Genomic DNA, 16,266 nt, shown 5'->3' on the forward strand with positions numbered 1-16,266 from the left:
GGAACCTATTGTACTACCTGCTGAAAAATTTGCCAGGCCCTCCCTGGTCCTAGCTTTGGTGGAAAGAAGGCTTGCTTACTGATTGTATGTATATCTGTTCAGTCTCTAGGACATTATCCAGTCCCTTGCCTCGGGTGCTCATGAGTAACCTTTAAATCTTTAAGAAATATTCTCTTTTTCTTGTCCTTAAATTCTCTGTACAATTCTGCTCTGTTTTTTTGTCAATCTTTTATCCTCACTACTTATTTGGAATTCTTGTACCACATTTAGATCGAGTCAAAATGATGTTCAATAAATAACTGAGGATAACTAAAGTACTCCGTAACATTACTTTTGAAACCTGACAATTAATTTTAGTATATGTAATAATAATAATAATAAAACAGTAAGCTAAGGAGAGATTTGGAAACTCAAGAATGTAGCAGTTTAATCCATGTGTGACAAAAAGAACATTTACCAAATGGTATAGTAACATCAAGTAATTGAATTCATTTCAGGTTAGTGTATACTACAGTAAAATAAGAATAACCGTGGCCTTAAGAGTTACGGGAATAAAAACGACCTTTGTACCATGCCATCACTAAAAATTAAAAGAGTTCCCATGTGTCTTCTTAGCATGTGCCAAAATTTATAATATTAATTGTACCTTGTTTTTCTGGAAAAATTTTAAAATTGTTTTTCTGTATTCTGAATAAGCTATTTACAAATAAAACTAATTGAACCTACTCGCGTAGCTTCTGTAGGTAATCGGCAGCAGAAATTTCCGTTTGTGTACCCGATAAGGCTTCCTTTTCTAACCAGCAGAAGTACTGACAAAGAGCAGCTGCATCACGAATATGGCAGGCTTCCATTCCTGAAAATAAGATAATGCCATATTTCTAAATTTGTCATGTACATAAACACATACAAAACAACACACAATATAAATAAATAACTCGGTTATCATTTTCATGTAACAATTTTTATATGCTAGTCAGTAAAACTCAATTAAAAACGTGCATTAAGTCTCCTACATGAAAACTCTTAACCAAAGAACTTTCAAAAGGTATATTATAAGCTGAATATCTCTCCTATACTCTGTCAAATTTACGAAGGTCGAGGTGTACCTGTAGAGAAAAACACACGTTGCCATATTTCCGACATTGTATTTTGAAAACAAAGGGAAACAGATGCCATTTGATGGTTATAATGAATACAATTACTTTAAATGGAAAATTTTAATGATACACAAACTCAAGTTTTTAATTATCATAGTTTTGCATCATTATTCAGTCAAAGAAACGGGGCACAAACGTTGCCACTTTTCCAATATACTGTACTGTAGTTCTCAGGTCAGCGATGGGCATTTATTAATTGGGTTTCGTTGGGAAGTATTCCCTGCAGGAAGATACTGATAGCCACCACACGCGATGGTAAGTAACTTGAACTCCATACCCAGATGTAGGAGAAAGAAGAGAGTGAAAATTACAACCACTATAACAGATGCCTCAAAGATTAAAGTTCATTAAAGGAGACACACACACAGGAATCAAACTATTTGTCAGCCAGAATGAACAGCGTCATATTTGAACAATGGTTCTGTAAGCAGTTGCTAACAAATATATTACCATCTTCTATAATTGTAATGGATAATGCCCTTTATCATTCAGCACGATTAGATAAATCTCCCACAACATCAAACAACAAGGCACAAATAAAAGAATGGGTAATAAAAAAGATGCAGAACCAAGAGACAATTTTAAAATGTCAACTTTCAGAAATGGTCAAGTAATACTCTGGAAATATGGATAATGCATACATGATTAATAGAATTGCAGTGGAAAATAGTCACAAGGTTATTTGTCTTCCCCCATACTATTATCAATATAATTTGATAAAACATTTGGGAACAAGTGAAGACCTATATAGCAAAAAAATTAAAATGAGAGATTTAAGGGTACATATAAAAAGCACTTCATTCAGTGACAAAAGAAAATTGGTCGAATGCTCTAAAACATGACGAAAACTTACAGGAGGATGATGCAAAGCAACATGTGATTATTGATAAATACTGTATATTGATTCATTAATAAGTCTTGAGTCATCTAATGAGGAATCTTCTTAAAATCAATTTATGTAATAAGTTACGTTATTATCTATATTTCAAAATAAAAGTTAGATGTATGAAATTGTTTGCATTCTCCAGAATTTATATTATTAGTGGCCAAGCTACAACCCTACTGGGAAGGGAAACAAATAAGGAAAAAGGAATAAAGGAAGAATATAAAGATAACAAAAATATAACAAGAAGGCAAATAGTTATAATTAAAGAAATTTTGTAAATTTGAGAACAAAGTCATCAGAAGAATATTGGGAGTTGAATGGCAGGACACGATTAAAAATGAAACTATAAGAGAGATTACTCAAGTGCCATATGTGGCTGAAATCATGGTAAGGGGTAGATGGCAATGGTTTGGGCATGTTCTTCGTACTCCCAAGAGAAATTAGTTCACCAAACTTTTAACTGGGGTCCACAAGGCACTAGAAGAGTTGGAAGACCCAGGCCTACATGGCTGAGGACTATGAAGCGTGAAATAGATGATAAATGGATTAGTATTGATTTAAAAGCTCAAGATAGAGACAACTGGCAAAATCTAACCGAGGCCCTTTACTTCAATAGGCGTAGGAGATAATGATGATTATCATTGAAATAAAAGTGAATATAAAATCTAGGCCTTAAGCCAAGCACTAGACAATGATCATTAAAGAAATGTTAAAAACTTAAAACAATAACAATAAAAAATAGAAAGCATATTAATCTGCCAACAAGAATAAAAATCGGATTTTAAGCAAAGCGAAAAACCTATTTTTGGGTGAGATCGCCATGTCGTCCTGATGGAAGTTCCTAAGGTAGCTTCAAAAGGATATAATATATACTACAGTGATATTCCCAGAGAATTAACCTTCAGGTTCCAGAATTCTAACTCCTGGAGCGAATATCCTTAAAATTTTCTCAAGGATATCGCATAAGAACAGAGGACGCATTCTTGACACGTCTCATAGCAATCTCTACCCCAAATAGCGTTAACGCTTCGAGGGGGACGTGGCAAAAGAATAGAAGGGGGCCGTAACAAGGTTACCCCTGTTCCCGTACTACTATTGACCACCACCCCAGCGCCATTCCCAGGATGGCGGACATTCCTTGTAGCATTGAGCGTGGAGCTACAGATACAGTATGTCAGGGAGGGAACTGTGAAGATCTTTTCTTTTAAGAAAGAAGGGTGGGTCCATCAGGACGACATGGCGATCTCACCCAAAAATAGATTTTTCGCTTCGCTCAAAATCCGTTTTTTGGGCTCAAGCCATGTCGTCCTGATGGAAGTATACCAGAGCATTAATGTATCTGTGGATTTTCATCAGTGCCTTAACCTTGGGACAACCTTTCTATGATCATTTGGATCAATCGAGACAAATGACGTTACCGTTATCTGTCATTATCACTAATCATCTCCGATGTTAGTGCTTCCTGCCCCCTACAGGGAAGAGTCATTCTAGACAGTAGAAAGGGGGGGTCTCAAGGTAAGCATACATCGTATGGACAAACATAAGAATACACCAGATGAACAAACCGGCTCGTAGTTTGTGAAAATTACCAAATACTTGACAATGTTTCTTAATTCCATTGTTTGTGACCATACAAATATATAAAAATACATACTCTGGACTATAACCATGCAATTGTCCGGCGAGTTAGGACGCAATTACATTCTAATAGACGTTTACTAGTAAGTAAAACGAATGTAGCATGATAACGGAACTATACATGTAACCTGTACAGAGATTATCTTTCTTTCTTGGAAAGCAAGAAATGATGAGTGCCACTCTCAGATTGAAGAGAATTAAAAACAAATTCTCTTCATAATTCCTGTACTGGTTACTTTTATCGGCACTGTGTACTACGTACACCGGCACTAGTACCATCTGTATAATTCCACACCTGGGATTTTGAACAGAGCTAGTGTCACCATGGTAACACTTGATCAAAGGAAGTCACACCTTAAGAGGGATGACCTCTTCTCCCTTTAATTGACAGTCCTAGTCAATTAGCTGTTCATCGTAGAATTAGACGGCGGGTTAAGTATTCTACCCGACGTCACCACATACTGCTTCAGATCATGGACTTGCTTAGCATAGTGTTTGTAGAACACTGTGGATGATTCTCACCCAGTATATGTGCGAGGACATTTGAAGTCCAAACCATTGACTGTCTATAACAGTAATTAGGGAGCAGGTTTTACTGTAATACGCTACCTGCCGCCACTACATAGTGTTTCAGTTCATGTACCTGTTTTGCATAGTGTTTGTAAAACACTCTGGATGATTTCCATCCAGTGTATGAACGAAGACACTCAAAGTCCATATACTGAAAGAAGTTCAGTGATGAAGCAATCTTTCTCGGATCATGACCTGCGGGAGTACTGTCAGGATCCGCTCTACTAATAAAGTAGGTGAGCTTCGCCCTCAGGATCTTATTAAAGATCTCGTTCGCCAAGTCTACTTGAAAGGCATATAGAAGAGGTCTAGTCAAGGCTGACTTGCACGTAGTTACCGTGTCGGCCGCCAAACCCTGGTTATGAAGATGGATAAAGAAGGACATGCAGAAGTTCATTGAAATCTCTCTCGGTCCTTTTGCTTTTACGAAAGCAATCCACTTTTTCCATGATGACTCATATTGTCTTCTAGTTGACTTAAGACTTGTATTCCTCTAAGAATTCTATATTGCCTTTTGAGATCCCAAATCTTTTCTTAACCGCTAGGGCAAGAAAATCATGCAATGAAGGGTTTGGGTTCTCTATAATAAATCGAAGGCAATTAATCTCTGAACCTTCTGGAGTTGTCCCGCCTGGAAGGATCTCAACATGTTGAGGACTCTCAGCAGGTAATTGGACGGGATGAACTGGAAATCCTAAGTCTATCGCTTCCAATTCAGAGACATGATGTTTATCATTTAAATTAGAGGATCCTCGTATGGGGCTACATATCAAGGTAGTTCCTTGACAGCGCTCGTAATGAAGAGGTCGGATTGCAGTTCGGGGACTTGTTCCCATCTGGGAGAGAATAGGTCTGCATCCGTGGACCATTCTAACTCTATCAGCCTGAGCCTGAGTAGAGCATCCACTATCACATTGCGGATTGGTTGTATGTGAACTGCTGACAGGTGCCATGCCTTTAGGTAAGGGATGGCTAACTACACTTAAACTGTATGAGACGTTTCTTAGCATCGTCGATCGCAGCGTCTCGTTATCGCTTCGGAGTCCCAGATCAGCTGTAGACAATCTGATCTGCTTGGAGAGAGTTTCCCTACTCATGACTGGACCAACATGGTCTTGGGATTTTCGGGCTTTTACCTTTGTTAGGAAAGCGATTAAGGAAGGACCGCTATCGGTCTTTTTAGGCCTATTCGAGCGTTTGATGCTTGTTTTCTCCAGGTTCCCAGCGCATCTTGCAGCCGTGCTCTTAGCACAGGGCCTACCTTTATTGCGAACTGGAGAGAGAACAGGGTTCCTCCCAGTTCTCGTTTTGGGAATCTGAAATTCATCTTTCATCCACGATGTTCCGGGGACCGGATAATTTCTTCGGATGTTCATAGGCCAGCCACCTTGGGTGCTGCCCACCCCAGCCTCTTGTCCAGGAACATTGTTGCCTGAACCTTTCTTAGGCTTAAATATTGCATGACTGTGTCTGCCAATTTTATGAAGGCAGCTAGGACTCTGTCTAGTCTGATGAGTATCTTTCCTGGGAAGTGCGTTACTTTGTGTAACCTGAATCCTAGATAGGAGGGGAAAGGGTGATTGACTGGAAGCTGCCGATAGACGACTTTCAGGTCTGGTAAGACTATAGGCACCCTTTTTTGCAGCGGGTTCCTTATGTTCAGGAGGATAAACCTCCTGGACTCATTTTATTTGGACTTGTTGAGTGGCGATAAGTCCTAAATGACTGAATTTTCTTGAGTCCTTCTCGTAAACACACAACGGCCTTCCCTGGAATTCGGTGGACTAAAGTTTCCTTACCACCTGTATGCTCTAGAGCTCTCAGGTAAACTCCTCCAAGAGGGTTTTGGATAATCGGAGGAGTACAGGAAATAGTGGTAGAGATATCTCCACCTCTCAACTTAGTCCCATCTTGATTAGGCCATGGACCCAAGGATCGAAGGTCCAGCGATCCTAAAGGAATCTCCCTCCTACTAGAAGCATTCCTATGCTTTGACTGATCAGTAGGAATCTCTTTTCGACCATATGTCTATGATGTCTCGGTCACTACAACTGTGGATCGTTGTTGAACCGCTCGAAATGGATGTCCAGACCTCTCCATCTTCCTTTTAGGTTGGGGACCCACAACCTTAGAAGATTCTCTTTTTGAAAGGATGCCCCACTTTTGGAGGAGTCCTACTTTCTCTGTGGAGGCGTTCTTAATCGCTTCCTTGACTACCTCGTCTGGAAAGAGGTCTTTACCCCAGATGTTGGAAGATATTAGCTTTCTTGTATCGTGTTTCGCTGTTGCGTTAGCTAACACAAACTCCCTACATGTTCTTCTAGCCTTTATAAAGGCATAAAGGTCTTTTACCAAAGTAGCCATATGTATTTTGGCTAAAACCTTAAGCATGTCTGGGGTATCTTGATGAGCCGAACAGACCTCTATGTAGTTCTGTAGAGATAAGGAGGCTGCAAGTCTCTCCTTTGTTTCTTGTTCGTCCTGTAAGAGAAACTCAGATAATTTTGGAAGATTTTCCTTAAATTGTCGACTGGCGACATCCACCTCAAGTCTTCCTACTGAAAAGGTGAAATGGGCGCGACATCCGCCTCAAGTCTTCCTACTGAAAAGGTGAAATGGGCCTCCTTCCAGTTCTTCTCCTGTCGGGGAAATGCTAGTGACAGAGGCTCGCACTCCTTGAGTGTAGGACACGGTTTACCTGTCTCTACTGCCTCAGTGACATATTTGAAAGCCTTCTCCGTAAAGGGGAATGAAATTGAAACAGGAGCAAGAAAGGAAGAGTGCTTGTTACCCGGTGTGGATACCTTCGACACCGAGTAACCCGCCTTTTCTATGCTGCTTGATAAGAGAGCCTGTGCTTTATCATTGTCGAGAATCATAACCTCCTTTGATTCCGTTCCTTTTTCTGATGTTGGTTCATCCTTCAGTCTAATGAAACAGTTCGGGAAAGCGTTAAAGCTTAGCCAGAACTGGATTTTGTCCAAAGGAACAGCACCCATCTTCTCCGAGATGTAGAGTTTGTCGTTTAAAATCGGCATTAGCTCCGCAAACCTCCAGGGATTGGTTGTGGAGCATGTCAGAAGGTCTTGATCTACGAGTCTTTTGTACAACCCTTTAGGAGTCGACAAGTGGAGCTTTACCAAGCTCTACCTTGCATTTCGCTTCCTGCTTTGTGCTCTGTTTGCACAAATTTTCTACTAGATTCTTAACTTGGGCCCATAACTGGTTCATTCCATCTAAAAGAGGGATAGAAGGTGGAGTTATCGATGTCGTTGGCTCATGAGCCTGTTGGGACAGAGACTATTCCAACCCGACATTCTCCCCTTCTTCCCGTGGGCGCTTTTTGCCCTCCTTCCTGAAGGTTATCTGGCCATCGGGAAATGTACCTCGTGTCTGGGGTACCACTATTTCCTTACTCGCTGTTGGAAATAGTAACCTACGCATCTTGTCATTAGGCAGGTAAGGTCCCGGAGAGATTTTCTGAAAGCCTCTCACCCAGTTGCGTAGTTTGAAACGAGCTGCATCCCTAGTCTCCACCAACTTGGGATTCTTGAAACCTTCGGACAATAGGGCCCGACATACTTTGCAGGCCTGCGGGTTCCAATACTGCAGGTGTTCGGAAATAATATTGCAGGGGGCATGAAACCTGCATGCATTATGTCCGTAAAAACACTTACTCTTAGTTTTGCAGAAGACTGCAACACATGACATCTGGCGTTCCTCCTGTAAAGAAAGGAAAACAAAATGAGTATAGGATTGATTATCTCACTGATAACCAATAAATCAAAAGTAATATCTTAACAGAATAGCTTAGGATAGCAAGCTATAAAGGGATAGTAGGAGACACATACTTGTGTATCCCTTGCAAGCAAATGCTGGTACCTCCCCTCAGTATTAAGTGATAGGAATTTCCTTTCGAAGGAATTCCAACTGAAAAAGGGGTTTTCTAACCCCTAGGGATAGGGAAGTGAATACTTCACTGTCCCTTTCATACTAAATACTGTGGGGTACGGAAGACTGATTTCTCACTCAGCTTAACGAAGAAACACTACTCCTTCAATGTAAGAGCGGCTGCAGCATAAGCTCACATGAGGATACCCAAGATATGCTAGAAATAGTTACTGTATAATCATACTGTAGTTTTCTATTTGCAGTATGCACTATATTGCAATATACTGGCTACTGTATAATTATACATTATATAGTATGGAAAGGAAAGACATATATTTGTATATATCCCACCCAACTTATTTGCTGTGACCCCCCCTTACAAATTTAAAACATAAGAGTTTCCTAGTCATGGAGACTCAAGGATAAGGGCTCTGCCCTTTAAGGGTTAGGAGTGTAATCTCCAGTCCTTAAAATTTTAATATTGCAGGGTAATCTGAAGACTGATTACTAATCAGAATATTGAAGAATTAAATTCTTTAAATATGAGATTGGGTTCCACAAATATTTGGGTAGGATTTTCAAATATATTGGAAAAGCACTACTAGCATAAAATATACAGAAGCTTTCTATTTGCAGTATATCCTATACTGCAGAAATACTAACTACCTGTATAAACATATACTGTAATACAGCCAGCATGTCGTCGGCATAGCTAGATAATGCTAGCACATCTAGCTAAAAGAAAAAGAGATAGCATGGAGAACAGGCTACCTATTACTATATATATATATATATACAGTAGGGTCCCGAATTATGCGAGAATTTGGTCGATTAATGACCTCGTGTAAATGGAAAATCGCGAATTTCGAAACACACAACTAACAGAAATAATTCCATTGCGGCCATGGCAACCAGCAATTTGCCTATTCAAATGTGTTTACTACCCATTTCCAATACTTTCTTTGTACTATACTGTATTTCTTTATAATATCAAATTGTTCTTGTAAATAAATAAAACATTTAATATACTTTAAAGTTCTAATAACTTGAAAAATGGTTAAAATTACAACCAGGATAGGTGTAAACACCATATATTTCCCGTTATAACACAACCCAAAATACAGACAAATTTTAATGTTTGTCATATCTATTGTATAATACAACTGGTGAATAGCAAAACCATCATTCTATAGACTAGCTTGTTGTATGATTGAAAATCCAGAATTATCAAAATAAAGGCGATTTTATATCATGCGTTTCCTAAACACGCTAAAAAGCACAATAGAAAACGACAACCAATGTTTTGTTTACGTTTATCTCTGATCACAACGAAGAAACAGACGCATTTATACATCTGTGTTTTTGAATTGACAGCAATTTTACCAAGTATAGATTATATGTTGAATTTGTTATTACCAATGTTCTAATTATTTTTTATTAGAACTTTCAAATAAATGAAATGAATGCCATTTATGAAATGTTTTTCTTTATGATGCCGCCTGAAACGGAAACCTTCCATTTGTTTACGCTCCATCTTCGATCATAATAAACAAACGAATGCATTAAACACACATGATCTAAGTCATAACTAATGATATTACAAACATTTAGTGAACATTATGTTATTACAAATATTTTACTTACCGTATCCATATAAATTCCTAAATTCGTAGCAAAGCTGGAAATTTTTTTTTTCCTTATGCGTTTAATCCACAATAGCAAACTGCCGCTAATGACAGAGTGATAACTTACGATAATTCTAAACTGTTACGAAAGATAATTGTCCTTTCCATATCCAAAATACTTTTCCTAACTTCAGTTATAAGTCAACTTGTACCCACCTCCATTATGGATCCATATGCAAAAAAGGTAAAAGAAGAAAGTACTAGGCCTATTTTTAAAGTCACCGAACAATTAGGTTACCGCTATAACGTTCGATGTGAGAGAGAGAGAGAGAGAGAGAGAGAGAGAGAGAGAGAGAGAGAGAGAGAGAGAGAGAGAGAGAGAGAGAGAGAGAGATGGTTTTAAAGTACTAAACAATAAATATGATAGGTTATAACACATTGGTGTTTATGTAATATTAACTGTATAGATGGTTTGAATAAGTTAAGAAATGGTGTAAACAATTCTTTGTTATTGTATTCGCGCGGAAGCTAGACATCAGCTGATGTGATCACAGCCAAAAGTAAAACAAAAATAAGTTAGCAATACTCGATTTTTAAAACACACCCGAAATTTAACAACATAAGTACATGTTTTATTATAGCGCAATTGACATTTAAAGAGCAAAAATTTTCTGGAAGAGAATAGTGTTTCCTAAAAAATAGTGGTTTGCGGACGAAATCGGTTACCGTATTTTAAGCTATGATTGAAATGGATGTATACACGGTATAATTTTTTCGTTTTGTATTTAATTGACACTTCAAGAAAACCGATTTTGGTTTCTTCATCTATTTGTAAGTATTGTATAACGAGAGAGAGAGAGAGAGAGAGAGAGAGAGAGAGAGAGAGAGAGAGAGAGAGAGAGAGAGAGAGAGAGAGAGAGAATCAGCTGTTGTAATTGAATGTCGTGTTTTTGTTTCGTGTACTCCCTGAAGCGAGGAATTGATCGCCACAACTAACAATATTCATGTTAATTTCATTCTTAAACTCAAGTTGCCATATGTGAACTATGGTTTTATTTCTTACGGAGAGAGAGAGAGAGAGAGAGAGAGAGAGAGAGAGAGATATTTCTGCCATCAAATCTCTCTCTCTCTCTCTCTCTCTAGATTTTATTTTACCGTCTACTCTACAAAACCAATGTTTGCAAATCAAATTTATACTGTTTAAAATATTACAAAATATTGACGACTCGTTACCGAAGTTTAGGCTATTCACTGCCGATAAACGAACCCAGTCTACTCGTGAAAACCTTGAACGCCCAGAGGGAAAAATAAGGCTTTTAAATATACTGTACTAAACAAAAATAATGCTTTAATATACCATCATTAACACTACCATTACAATTATCGTAAGGTTGGAGAAAGATAAAGATTGCCGAGAACGTAACCACATTTCTGTTTACATTTTGTCAGCTGGACTCGCACAGTTAACAGTTGATTTCATTGTTGATGTGGAATTTTATCCTTAAATAGGCTATTCATTATGAAATTATGTTAATGAAATGTAATGTTAATATTGTTTTGTAACATTTATTATAAATCACCGTATTTAGGGCTACCAATATACTTAAAAAGACAATAGATTTGATACATTTTGTAGTGCTTGACTGGCGAACTTTGAACAGCCTCGCAGATACAGAACATTTATTTTTGAAAAATAGCGATCGCGGAAAAGGGGAATCGTGTAATTCGAACACGCTTAATTCGGGACCCTACTGTATATATATATATATATATATATATATATATATATATATATATATATATATATATTTATATATATATATACACAGTAAAAGGGATGTAAAAGTCTACTATTACTATCTTCTCCAGAAAGAAGGTTCAAATGGAAGGGGAGAATGTAAAATTCAAGCTTCCATCCAGCTACAGTACTGTCGCCGGCAAGGATCTGTCTAAACCTTTCCGGCCGGCACCGCTGGCCAGTACTGCCGGCCGGCAGTACTAGTACAGTTGGCGTGCTGCCGGTTGAGCAGGCACCATTCTGTGCCGGCCCGGTGGGCAGCACCCCGGCAGTAGCCACTGTTGCTAGCAGTTCAAGAAAGAACTGAAGAACCTTAATAAACAGAAGGGACTTCCCACTTACAGCCAACATGGCCAGCAGCTGCCCTAGTTGCCTGCCAGCAGTCACCATGACTGCCGGCCGACAGCAGCCATGATTGCCGGCCGACAGCAGCCATGATTGCCGGCCGGCAGTAGACTTTACTGCCGGCCGGCAACCAAAATGGCCGGCAGCTCACAGCTGTCATTACTATCGGCCGACAGATGTTAAGACTGCCGGCCGGCAGCTATCAACTGTAAGAGGGGGAGTCTGGTCGATCCCGGCAACCCACCGGCAACAGTAAGGTTGCCGGGATCGCCAACATAAAGAGATAGAAGGGAAGGGAAAAGAGGGTCCTGTGAAAGGTACAGCAGGAGCCGGCCTTAGCCTGTCCTGCCCCACCTAACAACTCCATTCCTGTATTAGAACTATCCCAGGCAGCTAAAGAATTCTATTCCTTAGCCTAGGGTTAGATTAATACAAATAAGAGGTTGGTAGCACCCTCGCCACCACCTCGAAAGGAAAGGAAACGGGGTTGCAGTGCGAGTGTCCCCTAAGCATAAGAATAATTCTATTCCTCAGCCTAGGGTCCACTAATACAGGACTAGTCTGCTAGGTCACAGGAAGAAGGGTCATATCGTACAGACCCTTCGTGAGTGGCCTAGGGAGGTCTAGCCTCCTATGTCGGTAGCCTAACGTAGCAAAAGAATTCTATTCATCTTGCCAGATAGCTACCGACCACAGACTAAATACTCTGAGATTCTGGCCAAAACCCCATAAACCTGCATCTGCGGTTGCGGAGGAAGGGCAGAAAAAACCGTAGGAAAGTCATGTCTGAATTAAAAATTCGAGGCCGACCCGCTAAGGTTGTAGCCTGAGGCTACACTCAGAGGGAAGAGGGATTACCCTTGAACTCCCTTTTTTGAGAGGGGTAAAGTTCATCCAATTAAAAGAGATACCTATCTCTGCATAATTGAAATCACCGTACACAAGGATAACCGGGGAGTGTCTAACGTATAATAACACGCCTAGGTTAGGAACCTAGGCGAGACGAGATCTCGGTTACCTCACTCACCCAGACTCTAACTATACGATCGATATGGAAAGGAAAAATATGCACAATGTAAATATCTTTACAAGAATATATTGCCTAAATAGCTAACATAATAAAATAATTCATTAATGATATATGAAGCTATTTAAAAACCGGGAAGTCGTTCTGCTATTTAAATAACATGCTCAACGAACGACAGCGCTCATACCGCCTCCGGTAAAGGCTAGCTCTAAACACAATAAATTACTCAAATTTCACTGTGAAAAGGGACCTAAAAACTATTCATTGTAAAGACCCAATACTCAACTTTCCGAAGGCGAAAGAAGTCGGAGAATGCATAATAAATCCTTGAAAATCGATCGAAAAGTTAGATCAACAGGGAACACCACTAAGCGAAATCGCTACAAAATTAGGAATGTCCACCATCCTGGGAATGGCGCTGGGGTGGTGGTCAATATTAGTACGGGAACGGGGGTAACCTTGTTACGGCCCCCTTCTATTCTTTTGCCACGTCCCCCTCGAAGCGTTAACGCTATTTGGGGTAGACATTGCTATGAGACGTGTCAAGAATGCGTCCCCTGCTCTTATGCGATATCCTTGAGAAAATTTTAAGGATATTTGCTCCAGGAGTTAGAATTCTGGAACCTGAAGGTTAATTCTCTGGGAATATCACTGTAGTATATATTATATCCTTTTGAAGCTACCTTAGGAACTTCCATCAGGACGACATGGCTTGAGCCCAAAAAATAACTATTATAAAAGACAATGTGACATGAAAAAGCAAACCCAAGCAAAATCTAAGCAGTGGCCTTTAGAGGAGATAATCTGAATACGTCGTTGTTTCCCAAAGGGGATTACTACAAGGATTTAGTGGGGTAAGAAGTCGGAAATATGGCCATGTGTCTTTTTGTCCTTAAGCATTCCTCAACCTTCTTTGTAAATTTGACAAAGTATAAGTAAGTTGAGCTTAAGAACTTTTCAACTGAGGAACTCATCATGGGAGTGCATTTCCTTTTTATCAAAGAGACAAATCAACAGAAATAATATCAAATACAAAATGACCAATCATATTATTGCACTTGAAGATGATCTGAATCTAAAAATAGGGACATACCTATTCTCAGGAGTAATTACTACTATTATTAGCTTTAAAACTGCCCCAAAACTACAGCACTATTACTACAGTATATGTGACTGAAATAGAAAATAATCTAATAAATTTTGTTTCCCAAGCAAAATTTTTTTCTTACTAAATCTACCAAAGTAGCCTCTGATTAAAAGAAATTAAGTATAAAGTCAAATTGCATATTATTACAATACAAATTCATTTGATGTAGAAAGATTTTGTGGTCCAAATGTTTACAAAAACATGATAAAGGGAAAAATGTGGGAAGTTTTACTACAACATTACAAAAGGGTAAGGGTATGTAGAGTAGTGTGAAAATTACAGCGGATTAAGACTTCTTGAACATCCTACAAAAGCTAAAAACTGTAAAAATTGATAATTGCCAGTCTGTTCTTCCCTTTGAAACAACAATAATAGAAGTGATGCTTTCAATACGATAGTATTTAAATAAAGTTTTTGATGACAATGCCTATTGAATTCTCTGTCCACCTTTGGCAGGCAAGTTAGGATAGCCAAGGTTATGAAACCTTAGCAAAATTGATTATTGAACTTTTCACACACAATTACTAAGCTAAAGTTACCAAAATTATAAGAATAGTTTTTCATTTTTGTTTCTTTAACTTTAAAGCTAAATGTGTGCACAGAGTAAGCTCAGAACATTGCATGGTAAATACTTACTTTTATATACTGAATGCAACATCCTCACTTTAATTAATATTTTGAATTGTGAGTTTGGTCTTATGACCCATCATTGAAACCACTAGGTTATCTAAGTGTTTGAACAGCAAAATTTAGGTTTGAAAAGGAAATGATATGAAGCGCAAAAAGCTGAAGGAAAATAAAACAGAAACCTAGTTACAATAAGAAGTAACACTTCGTGAGGCTGGACAGCAGGATGAGAGAAAGGAAGCAAGAACAAGAGGTAAAATGAGAGGCTATGAGGTAAGAGCAGTTAGGGGATGCTTCAAAGACCATTTAGTACTGCATGTAGTAGACTGTATAAGGTGCCCTGATAATACTGAACCTCCCATCCATAGGGCTTACTTTAATCAATATCTATAACATCACAACTTCAATTCTTACCTTGGATTTCTGTCTCATTCTTGACTGCCTTCATTAAGGCAAGTGGCGACAGCTTAACAATTCTTCTTTCCTTTGGCACCATTTGAGTTATGGCTTGCGAAGAATGGTTCGAAACCCATATTTTGCCCGACAATGTTGCCAACTGTTGTGAAATAAAAAAATAAAAAGGTAGAGAGCATTTTTCGGATTAAAGAGCCTTTTCCCCCTACTTTAAATATTCAAGAATTTAGGTAAAGGATTAATAATGCAAAAGCATTTCAATAGATACAAAAATTTTACCATTATAGATAGTCCTCGACTTACAATAGAGATGCATTATGATGACTTCACTGCAAGTTGAAGATGGCCTAGTCTACCAAGTTTTAAAGAATGGCAATAGTTTAGCAAAACAGCAATTTATGGTTCTGTACAATATAAACTATAGACAGTACTGCATATACATTTTAATTAAAATACTATAATATTGGTAATGGACAATGGAATATAAAGTAGAAATAAAGGTAAATTCTTAGTCAATATGGTATATGTGAACCGCAACTTATAAAATTTTTTTCAGAAATCATGACTGATTGATTGATTGATTTAAAGTTTTCAGGCATCCTCACATCTAAGATCATTGATGCCGATATCATTTAGTTTATATATATAAAAAAATTAAAAATATTCAATTAAAACCATAAAAGTTGAATGTCATTGTAAAAGTTAGATAGTTTTCAAAAGACCAGCTTTTGAGATAAATCTAAAAATGCCACTTTCATAGTAGGACACATCATGTCCAAGAATCTTGGCAAGGATGAACCTGCCACCCTCACCTCGAGCCTCAAACAAATACCTATTCCGCAAGTTATTATAATTGGGGCATTTGGTCAATAGATGCTATTAAAATCAACTGATAAGCTGAGGAACCACTGCACTGTACAGTACAGTAATCCCTCAGCTATCGCAGAGATTCTGTGCCAGGACCCTCAAGCAGTAGCTGAAAACCCACTTGGTAGATACAGAAATCTATGGTATATTTATTTCATTTTTTTTTCTTTATAAATCTAACCTTTTTTATAACTGTTCTACACTTTAAAACACATTTTAATCCCAAACTTACTTTTACTGTAGATACGTCCTTACATTTATGTAAATGAAAATA

At 38.3% G+C, this 16,266-nt stretch overlaps 1 protein-coding gene across 1 annotated transcript in view; it reads right to left on the reverse strand.

The window, feature by feature from the left end:
- LOC137654430 (xaa-Pro aminopeptidase 1-like) overlaps positions 1 to 16,266 on the reverse strand; it is a 55,619-nt gene that overhangs the window by 12,486 nt on the left and 26,867 nt on the right. The window contains exons 7-8 of the mRNA XM_068388034.1: positions 15,126 to 15,267; positions 727 to 853 (exon numbers count right to left, since the gene is read on the reverse strand). Coding sequence (XP_068244135.1) covers positions 727 to 853; positions 15,126 to 15,267 — 269 coding nt within the window. The remainder of the gene's footprint in view (positions 1 to 726; positions 854 to 15,125; positions 15,268 to 16,266) is intronic.

Source organism: Palaemon carinicauda, chromosome 15 (assembly GCF_036898095.1).
Source record: "Palaemon carinicauda isolate YSFRI2023 chromosome 15, ASM3689809v2, whole genome shotgun sequence".
In the NCBI taxonomy this organism is placed as follows: domain Eukaryota; kingdom Metazoa; phylum Arthropoda; class Malacostraca; order Decapoda; family Palaemonidae; genus Palaemon; species Palaemon carinicauda.